We start from the raw sequence: 11,765 nt of genomic DNA on the forward strand, positions 1-11,765 counted from the left end.
ACACACACACACACACACACACACACACACACACACACACACACACACACACACACACACACACACACACACACACATATGTTTACGAAGCTTGCACGTGAACAAACAGTTTTGATTGTCATCATTAACCTGTTTGTCCATGAGCTGTTTATAAGGCTGAGTTTACCTGAAACTCCTCAGACTGAAGACGTCTCTTAGAGGAGAGACGAAAAGTGTTTTTAACAAAGAAGAACTCTTCTAGAGGACCTACTGAACAGCTGCTGAAGCCTCCCAGCTCCTCCATCCAAGCCAGCATAATTTATTCTTTATGGGTCTTCCTCTGGTTTCATAAAATAACTGCAGTCACCCTCATGCTGCTCACAATGTTTATGGAGGTTTACAAAATTTACATAGTGTAAAAAAAAAGAAGAAACTTTTTGTGTACCCAGGGTTCAGTACAGTGTCCTGACGCATCACCAGCTGAAAGTAGGGGTCTGAAAACTGAAGACGCTCCTCTAGAAAAATGCCTGTTCACAGGACTCTCATGCTACATAGGTAGCATGCTACATAGGTAGCATGCTACACGCTACATGCTGCATGCTACATGCTGCATGCGACGTTCTACATGCTGCATGCTACATGCTGCATGCCGTATGCTACATTCTACATGTAGCATGCTACATGCTGCATGCTACATGCTGTATGCTACATGCTACATTCTACATGCTGCATGCCACATGCTACATTCTACATGTAGCATGCTGCATGCTACATACTACATTCTGCATGCTGCATGCTACATTCTACATGCTGCATGCTACATGTAGCATGCTATATTATACATGTTGCATGCTACATTCTACATGCTGCATGCCACATGCTACATGTAGCATGCTATATTATACATGTTGCATGCTACATTCTACATGCTGCATGCCACATGCTACATGTAGCATGCTACATTCTACATGCTGCATGCCACACTCTACATGTAGCATGCTACATTCTACATGCTGCATGCCACATGCTACATGTAGCATGCTACATTCTACATGCTGCATGCCACATGCTACATTCTACATGTAGCATGCTACATGCTGCATGCTTCATGCTGTATGCTACATGCTACATTCTACATGCTGCATGCCACATGCTACATGTAGCATGCTGCATTCTACATGCTGCATGCTACATTCTACATGCTACATGCTGCATGCTACATTCTACATGCTACATGCTGCATGCTACACTCTACATGTTGCATGCCACATGCTACATGTAGCATGCTACATTCTACATGTTGCACTCTACATTCTACATGCTGCATGCTACATGCTGCATGCTACGTGCTGCATACTACATGCTGCACGCTACATGCTGCACGCTACATGCTGCGTGCTACACTCTACATGCTGCATGCTACATGCTGCACGCTACATGCTGCATGCTACATGTTGCACGCTACATGCTGCATGATACACTCTACATGCTGCATGCTACATGCTGCACGCTACATGCTGCATGCTACATGCTACATGCTGCATGCTACATGCTGCATGCTACATGCTGCACGCTACATGCTGCATGCTACATGCTGCATGCTACATGCTGCATGCTACATGCTGCACGCTACATGCTGCATGCTACATGCTGCATGCTACATGCTGCATGCTACATACTGCACGCTACATGCTGCATGCTACATTCTACATTCTACATGCTGCATGCTACACTCTACATGCTGCATGCTACATGCTGCACGCTACATGCTGCATGCTAAATGCTGCACGCTACATGCTGCATGCTACATGCTACATTCTACATGCTGCATGCTGCATGCTACATTCTACATGCTGCATGCTACATGTAGCATGCTACATTCTACATGTAGCATGCTACATTCTACATGCTGCATACTACATGCTGCATGCTACATAGGTAGCATGCTACACGCTGCATGCTACCTGACCCGAGAGTTTACTCCTCCCTATGCTAAGAAGAAGTAAAGTATGATGGAGAATTAGGGCCACACAATGAGATTTTTTATTATTATTATGAGAATAAAGTCCAAATATTACAAGATTAATGTTGTAATCTTATGAGAAAAAAGGCATAACATTGTGAGAAAAAAGTCAATCTTATCATTTACCATTCCTGATTTATTTTTACTAGTTTCCTCCTGATTTTCCTCACACCTGCTGTGGACAGCCATGCACGTGTGTTTATAAAGTAGTCTGCCATGACTTTGGTCACTGTTAGTGTAATATGCTTTCATCCAAATTAAATGACAACTAAATCTGTCAGTGTATTAATTACAATACAGCTTGAGTTTATCATATAGTCGTTTGCACAATTGTTTCAAAGTCCTGCTACTGATAATTTGATGCTAATGTGCAAAGAGATTAAGTATTAATTTTAAGAACAGCTTCACAATTTGGTCAACATTCCTCATTTTAATGCAGTGGTAAGACTGTTTTTCATGTAAAGGATAGGCTTTATGTAAAGTAAAGCATGACTTTAATCTAATATTACAACTTTAATCTCATAATATTATGACTTTATTGTCATTTGACTTTATTCTCGTAATGTTGCAACTTTGTAATTTAAAAAAAAATCTTGTGCGGGCCTAATACTTTGTTGTAGAAAAGAACTTGTGATTCAGAAACCTATACCTCAGGGCTCTAGAGTGCTACCAATTTGGTCGCAAATGCGACCTGATTTCCTAATAGTGCGACTAAAAAAAATGTCCGTCACACTGGTGCGACCAATAGTTTGAGGGGGAGGGGGAGCGGTCGCCCGCTGAAACAAAAAGTTTCCATGTTCCATAAAACTATTCCAGCAGTATCAATGGTCGCCCGCCGACAGTCTCATGTCTCCTAATGACACAGCGCTCTGCTCGCGGCTCCGCTCCACACCTCCCGAGCACACACTGTTGTTCTATCCTCATGGGGACTTTGTATTGACTTCCATTCATTTCCCCGTCAATTCTACAACCAACCATAACCTCCAAGGTAGGCTACACACCTGACCCAAACTGAAATAATATAATAAGATTCAACAAATGCTAATTAAATTGCTGACTTGTATGTGTTATTTTTTTTTTAAATGTGCACAACCTTTTAATAATTATCAGTAATATTTCTGTTATTAATCATTATTCTCTGTTCATCATTCTGGTTTATCCAAGGCCAAAGATCCATAGTTGTCCATCTGAGGGGCATGTGTCTAAAAAATTAACCATGAAATGTTTAAGATGTTTATAAGATGTTCAGCCCTTAAACATTTGCACTTAGAATTTTATAGAATCACTTGAAATACTTTTCAGTAAGTTAAATGTCTACAATTCTGGTTCAAATAAAGAACTTCATGTTTACTAGATTGTTAACTAATTATTTTCAAGTTAATATTGCCTTAATGAACAGTGATTTTAAAAAATAACCTGTAAAACTCTGATGTTAAATGTGACATGGTTGAAAATATGGGTGCATCTAACTTTTGTGCTGGTGTGCCTAAGAAAAAATGTTAGGAGCACCGGTGCAACCAGTGCAAAAAGTTAGTCTAGAGCTTTGCTACACCTCCATGTCCCATCATGTAGAGCAGTGTTTCCCTAAGTTTGGGTCGGGACCCAAAGTGGGGTCCCGAAACATCAAGGTGGGGTCCTGAAAAGATTTTCTGAATTAATGACATTTTTGCCTTAGTAGTTACAAAGGAGTGAGGTTAGTGTGTTTAAAATGGATAAATGTAGTATAAAAATATTGTTACTATGCCCATGTTTTGTTGACCTGATACAAATGTTTATCATCCAAAAATAGTTGTGGACACAGGTCTCTGTTACTGCTATTTTGTGGGTCAAAAGCTGAAAGGTTTGGGAACCACTGCACTTTGGTTCCCAAAGTTGGGCTTGGGACCCAATTATGGGTCATGAAGCACCTTGGATAATCTCCAGAAATTAATTTAAAGGGTAATAAAATAACTGCTGATGTAATAGTTTCCCTATAATTATTACAAAAATACAAAATAAGTAAAAAATAAGTATTTGTATTTGTGTACAAGCTGTTTAGATTGTCAAAAAGCCTGTGTTTTTAGGGTTATTAACAAAGTTCATGTACTCAGACCAGTAATATTTGGGGTCACAAGTTTTTGCCATGGATATTTTGTGGGTCAGAAGATCAAAAGTTTGGGAACCACTGATGTAGAACACGTTGAATCACCTTGTTGCTGAAATGTTTTGTATAAATAAACATCTTCAACTGTTAACTTTGCTTTCAACTAAAGCTCTCTTTTGAGAATTAAGTGGTTTTACTAATTATGTAACTCGTTTAAATAATCAGTTTATACAACAAACCTGTACATTGAAAGAGAGTAATGTTGTTTGTTTATGGCTGTGTATATGATGACATGTATGATTGTAACTGAGGTGTCCATGTCTTTTTGTCTGTCCTACAGGAGACACTGTGTGGCTGCCCGGTCAGGAGCTGCCTTTATCTCCATGGGACCTGGTCAGAAAGCCTCTCAGTCAGTGTATCACCATCCGCCTCAAAGGTACAAACCTGGCAGCCACAGTCAGTGGGCTCCTGCTGTCCCTCAGCCAGCAGTAAAACTGAATCAGAGCTGCCGTCACGGGGGACTAATACCACTTGGTGGATAAAAGGGATTTACAAATTTCGTTTTGGATCCATTAACATGAAAAGGCTCTGATGTATCAGGTTCAACAGCACGTTAGAGAAAACCCAACCGGGGACATGTTTGCCAAATGAGTCTTTTGAGTAGTTCATAACTGAGATCAATTTATTCTAACTCTAGATCTGATTAATCATTCAGTCACATAATTTAATATTAAACAACAATTCACATATTTAATGGAATACCAATAGTTAAGAAAACCAAAGTGCTGTATGAAAAGTTTTGTTTTTTAAAGGAAGGGGTAGGCAGTGTCTGATAGGGCCATACTGACATGTCAAAGTAATCAAAGGACCACATTCAGTCCAACCTACAGGTGGTTTATCTGCTGCCTCGTGGTGTTTCTGAAGCTTGTTGTTTGTGAGTTTGTACAACAGCATGAACTCGGTGTTAGCTTTTGCAGCCCAGTTCAAGCTTAACGCTGTCAATTTGTGCCTCACATCTGTAATAATTGCTTCCATCGCCTGCTCATTGTCACAGTCAACCATCTATATTTTCTGTCATTATGTGTTGGTCTGTTTCAGACTAACCATACATGTCAACCTTGCCGGACGTTTACCTGTATAAAGAGCCTCAAAAATCCGTAAATTTTGCAAAAACATCCGTACAACTTGTACCCGGGGGGGTGGGGGGGTGGGGTGTCTGTCAACTGCGGACATGAAAGCACCCGCTGCGAAGCAGGAGGAAAGGAGAGCGGAAAAAAGTTCAAAACTTATTTCTAGCGGCAGAACAGGTTAGAAGATGGCTGTTTGATGTTATTTATTGTTTTTTAAATCATCCTGCAGGCTCTGACATGTTAGATAAAATTTGAAAATGAGGTTTTGAAAAAATCCGTGAGATTGCTCTATACGTCCCTATACCTGCAAAATGACATAAAATCCTTATAATTTACAGACATGCCGTACAAGTTGACATGTATGTAAAACTCATCTACAGTACTATAAATATAACATCATTTCTTCTATAAGTTTGTGTATATATAAAAATGCTGTGTTTTTTATAGAAAATGTTTTAACTTTTATAAGAAGCCTGATGAATTTTTCTCAATTTTTACTTTAAAACAAACTAAACTTTTAGTTTCACGAGTTTTGCTGGAGAAATCATTTGATCCCATCAGACACGGTGAATTGTTCCTTTGGATCTTACACATCTGATATTTGAGGTTTCGTTACATTTTAAACATGACAGTAAAGAGTAAATGTGTTCGCTCTATAGACTGAACCGGCTCATATCTTGAATTCCTTTTACTCACTGCTACAAAAGCTGAGTTGCAGTTTAATGAGTTAATGACTGTATCCTGTGTTCCCTCCTGCTGCTGACTGTCTCCTCCCTCAGCTGACAGGTGTCAGTCTAAAGATTACTGGTGCTGTCATGAAGCCTGCAGTATAATGTGTAGTATTACACAGGTTCTACCACTGTCATCCTCATTTATCTAATGCAAATGAAGAATTGGGCAGATAAAAAAACAAAATACAAAGTTGGATCAAGCATTTCTTGATGTTTTAGTCTTACAATGGGTTAGAGTTAAAATGTTTAAATTACATTATGCAGGGTATCATTCAATATTAACAGCTTTTCCTAAACCTGTTAGTGCTTGGACTGTGTGTTGAGGATGACTCTGATACTACCACATAAAATAATTTTTAAACTTTAGTTATAACTGTTTGTGTGGTTGCTTCGATTGATGACCACCTTGAACTGGACCAACTCGAAAATATAGTTGATTGCACTTTATCCAGTGGTTCGTGAGATATTTTGCTAACAGATGGACAAATGACTACACACAGACAGACAGGCGCAACATTTTTATGCCCTTTCATCTTTGGCTGAGGGGATAATAAAGGAGGGAACACAAGAACATAGTTTATGAATAAAAAAAACATTGTATTTGATATATAAAAGCAGTAATACGGAGTATAAAATTTTTCTTACAGTAACATCCATTAATCTTTTTCTTTTTAACAAGAAACATAAAACATATGGGGGGAAAAAGTTGATTAACTTAATGTTTTTGTCACAGCAAAGTTACACAAATGTATACACAGAGGTTTATAGTAACTAAGTGCATTTACTTTGTTACAGTACTTCAGTAATTTTTTTGAGGATTTATAATTTTACAAAGTATTTTTAAATCATGACTTTTGACTTTTACTTAGTTACTTTTAAAACCTAAAAATGATACTTTTACTTATTTACTCTAAAATTTAATCCCTAGTTACTTGTAAATTAAATCTGTCTGAACTCATCATGAAAGGAGTTGTTTATGTGCTCTAAATAATTAAGTGTTGAATTTACTCAACTAAATCATGAACTATTTCCACTAAACCTAGTAGAGTAAATTTGAGGCGATATTATTAGAATTTGACCAGTTTAATCAGCTTGGTTTTGTGGAGCCAGTTTGTTTGTGTAAATTCAACAATTTGTTAGAGAGCGTGGAAAAGTACTTTTACTTCTACTTTCCCAGTTTTTGTGAACAATTTTATGACTTTTACTTAAGTAGTTTTCTCTTCAGTGACATTTATTTTTACCAAAGTCATTTTCTGTTCATGTAATTTTACTTTTATTTAGTTATTTTTATCAAGTACGTTATAGACCTCTGCGTGTACATTAACCTACATCTACACATCTGTACACACATTCACCTGAACAACTTCAATAACATATTCATACAGACAAACAAACACAGTTGTTAAATATTCCAGTTTTTAATTTTAACAATATATTTTTTTAACTGAAACTTGTGTAGAACCTGAACCTGTTCCTTAGAGCAGATCTGAGGAGGTGTGTGTTTTTGACAGGTCTGCCTCAGTCGTGTCTCGATGAGCTGGCTCTGGAATCCCTCTTCCCCGTGCCGCTGCTGCACAACTGTGCCCGCCTGGTAAACACACACACACACACACACACACACACACACACACACACACACACACACACACACACACCTTTATTCAGACACACTCAGAGGACTGTAAAAGGATGGGGGATTAGCAGGCAGAGATCTTGGAGAATAGGAAGTAAAGTGAGAAGCATGTGTCAGTAGAAATGGTGAAGAAGCAGGTGCAGATGAAGGGGAATAGAAGGAAAAGGGATCAACAGTTCTCACCATTTCCTATCAGCTTCAGCGCCCCCTGCAGGTTGTGCAGAGTGCACAACCTGGAAGAAAGATGAAATTCAGGCAAATCTGTGATTTTATCAGTGGTGGGCAGCACTAATCTAAAAATTAGTTCCACTAGCCCTAAAGCACTAACTCTAATATTTAGGTCCCCTAATTCTAAAGCACTAAAATAACCCAGTCAACCTATGAACATTCTTCAGCAGACAACATGAGTTACATGTTACCATGTTACTCTCTTAAGACTTATCATTGACATTCTACAGCTGTTTTCGAGTTCATTTATTGTTAATATATTGTCACCTGGTGGATCAGTGACACACACATGAACAACATGTCATACCTTTCACCCTCAGCTGTTAACATTAACATTGATCAATAACATTTATAGATCTCAGTTAGTGCTTCTAAATTTAGCCTATAAATTTAGCAAGGGCTAATCCACTAAAATATTTTTAATTAGCAAAAGCCCTAAAGCACTAATCAGGAAATTAGTTCGCTTACTAGTGCTTTAGTGCTTTAGGGAACTGTGCCCACTACTGGATTTTATTTTATGTGGTTTATAGAAAAGAAAGTGTAAATCTACCTGACAGATTGTTGTGAAACAGGGATTAACATGCTTACATGGAGGCAAAGATTCACTCTGATCCAGTATTCTCACTGTTCAGGTGTTTCTCTGTCTGTATACAGGTGGAGCAGTACGGAAGCCTCATCTTTCAAGGGCTGGAGGGCAGCTGCCTGGAGTACGTTGCCAATCTGGTCGCTCGCTGCATCAAGGTACGTCCACGGCCACTGAACCACTGCCACAAAGAGCTGAGAAGTCACTGAAGTGGAACAATCTAATCCAAAAACCTGATCAGGAAAGTTCATGGTCAGAGTGACCAAGAGAAGTGAGACAGTCAATGTGTGTGAATGTGTGGAAGCTGAGGGGAACAGTAGAAGTAGAAACAGGTATCGAAAAAGAAATAATTTAGGTATCTGGGGCCACCCAGACAATTCAACATGCAATGTTCAAGAGAAGTGAAGAAGAGAACAGGCAGGGTGGAGAGGATAAAGACAAGAAGTGAGCTGAAAAAGACAAACAGCAGGTTTACAAGGTGGTAAATAGCCTTGATGGTGTTGGGTTTAGAGATGGTGGGGCTAACAAAAAGCCTGGAGGTGGCAGAGGTTAAAAAAATGTTCAGACTTTTATTGAAAGTGACCTAAATTGACAAGATAATGAGAGCTCAGCTTCAGAGGTTTAAGTCTGAGATAGTTTGAATATGAGCAGAGGATGAACAGTGGATATTTGGGACAAAATATGGAGCTGCCAAAGAAAAGGAAAAGCGCAGAGAAGGTTCATGAATGTGGTGAAAAGGGATATTTAGAAGGTTGGTGTGACAGAGGAGGATGCTGGGATAGCAGAGATGGAGGGAGATTATTCCCTAAAAGGCACAGCTGAAGAATAAAACAGGCCATTAGTTATCCTCTCATTAAACATAAATGAAATGTTGCTTTGTTGCACAGGTTAGATGTTAGCACAGATTAGCTGATGTAATTGAACCGATTTTGTACGCAAACACAGACGTGTTATCTTACTACAGTGAGCCTCTGGTGTTGCAGTCTGCTATGGCCTGTTTGTATGAGGGAGTGTTATTTCAGGTAGGCGATTGGCAGGCCCTGCTGTACGGTGACAACTCAAAGATTGTCTGGCCTCTCCTGGCTCCTCCGGGTGGACCTCCTCCTCTACCGAGTTGGATCATTCATCTCCATCTTCCAATCTGTGCAGGCCTCCCAATATTTAAGACCAGCTGTTCTTAGTCTGAGCAGTTTGCCATCTGGGTTTTTTTTTTTTTTTTTTTTTGTCTTGGTGTGTTAAGCTTCGACCTTGGCTTAGTTTGATTTTTGCCAGGTCTTATTGTTAAAGTGTGTGACTAAAGGTTTGGTCTTATGGTCTGTATTAGTAAAACCTTTTTTGTAGACTTCTGTAAGCTGACTCAGAGGGCCTACTTGTAAACATTTGAGTGCTTTGGATTAGGGCCAAAAGCTTTGTTGGTTTTGTTAGTTTATTTGTTTAAGAAATCTACCAAATTTGGTGATCATTTTGTTTTAGTTTTACTCCAGTAGTTTAATTTTGTTTTCTTACTTAGACAGCAATACATATTAGTATAACCGACAGTTACAGTCAGACTCACCGACAGCTACAGTCTGAATCACAGATGATTACAGTCTGACTGACAGATGGCTACAGTCACAGACAATTACAATTTGACGGACTTACATCTACAGTCTGACTGACAGATGGCTACAGTCACAAACGGTTACAATCTGACTCACCCACGGTTACAGTCTGACTCACTGAATGCTACAATCTGTCTCACCCACAGTTACAGTCTGACTGACAGATGGCTACAGTCACAGACGATTACAGTCTGACTGACAGATGGCTACAGTCACAAACGGTTACAATCTGTCTCACCCACAGTTACAGTATGACTGACAGATGGTTACAGTCACAGACGATTACAGTCTGACTCACAAATAGCTAAAGACACAGACGTTACAGTCTGACTCACTGACGGCTACAGTCTGAAGTACAGATAGCTAAAGACACAGACGTTACAGTCTGACTCACTGACGGCTACAGTCTGAATGACAGATAGCTAAAGACACAGACGTTACAGTCTGACTCACTGACAGCTACAGTCTGACTCACAAATAGCTAAAGACACAGACGTTACAGTCTGACTCACTGACGGCTACAGTCTGAAGTACAGATAGCTAAAGTCACAGACGTTACAGTCTGACTCACTGACGGCTACAGTCTGAATGACAGATAGCTAAAGACACAGACGTTACAGTCTGACTCACTGACGGCTACAGTCTGAATGACAGATATCTAAAATCACAGACGATTACAGTCTAACTCACAGATGGCTACAGTCACGGAAGGTTACAGTCTGATGGTTACAGTCTGACTCACCGATGGCTACTGTCTGGATCAGAGTACTCTTCCTCTTGTGTTGCCATGGTTAAAGTTGCTAATGGTGTTTGTTCCTGTGAGATTTCTGTGGTCTTACATTTTTTGTAATCATAAAAATGAGGATGCTTACATTTGCAGCTAAATTTTTGGTTTGTTCATGTCACGTTTCATAATAATACTTGTAATAGTAGTGTTAGTGTTCACTAACATTCAGCTTCACTATCTGGTTTTATCAGGGCTGTGTTGTAGGAAAACATGCCATCATTCATCATGTTCCTCTCTTTTCTTTTTTTCTCTGCTTTTTTCATTTATGGCAGCGGGGGTCCTTCTGAATGTCAGATATGTTATCTTTATGCATTTTATTTTTCAGTTTATGGCCGCCCTCTGTAGTGGTGACACACAGATGATAACGATGAACTATATTGAGCAGCCCCGTTTGCGATTGTATTTTTGTAAACATACTGTATCATTCTGATGCAGTACAGAATAAATCAGCTGTAAACTCACATTTTTCTCTCTGACAGCAGAGAGGGACATGTCTGAAAAAACAAAAAAGCTTTTTGTGTTCATTCAAACCCTCCTCCGGCTCCATTTCTCTCAGCGCACTGTAGTAGTACATTCTCTGTGTTCCCATGGCAACACACTCTCATCTTACATTATTCTGTCTCTTCTTTCCCCTCCACCCCTTCCTTTTCTCCGCCTGTGTTTGTTCCAGTGGAAGCAGGAGGCGGGGGGCATCAGCTGCGATGTGGTCAGGGTGGAGGTGGACCAGAACCTGAGCAAAGAGCAGCTGCTAGACACTTTCATCAGCTGTGGTGAGAAATGTGCACGAGGAAACACACTGAATGCTTGTTCGTGGTCCGTTCACAACACACCAGCAAAATGTGAAGTGTTTTTATTTGAACACATTACACTGAGATGAAACTTCAGCTAGGATTACCAGAATTACTTCTATTTGTTAAAGGGCCAATATTATGTGTTTCTCAGGCATGTATTTAAATACTATACCATAATAAAGTATCTATGTCACCT

At 39.5% G+C, this 11,765-nt stretch overlaps 1 protein-coding gene across 1 annotated transcript in view; it reads left to right on the plus strand.

Moving 5' to 3' along the window:
• Positions 1–11,765, plus strand: part of cttnbp2 (cortactin binding protein 2) — a gene marked incomplete at its 3' end in the record, with an annotated part of 136,946 nt that overhangs the window by 107,160 nt on the left and 18,021 nt on the right. The window contains 4 exon segments of the mRNA XM_014010262.1: positions 4,426–4,521; positions 7,458–7,537; positions 8,462–8,548; positions 11,449–11,548. Coding sequence (XP_013865716.1) covers positions 4,426–4,521; positions 7,458–7,537; positions 8,462–8,548; positions 11,449–11,548 — 363 coding nt within the window.

The sequence above is a fragment of the Austrofundulus limnaeus genome, unplaced genomic scaffold, assembly GCF_001266775.1.
Source record: "Austrofundulus limnaeus strain Quisiro unplaced genomic scaffold, Austrofundulus_limnaeus-1.0 Scaffold67, whole genome shotgun sequence".
NCBI lineage: Eukaryota > Metazoa > Chordata > Actinopteri > Cyprinodontiformes > Rivulidae > Austrofundulus > Austrofundulus limnaeus.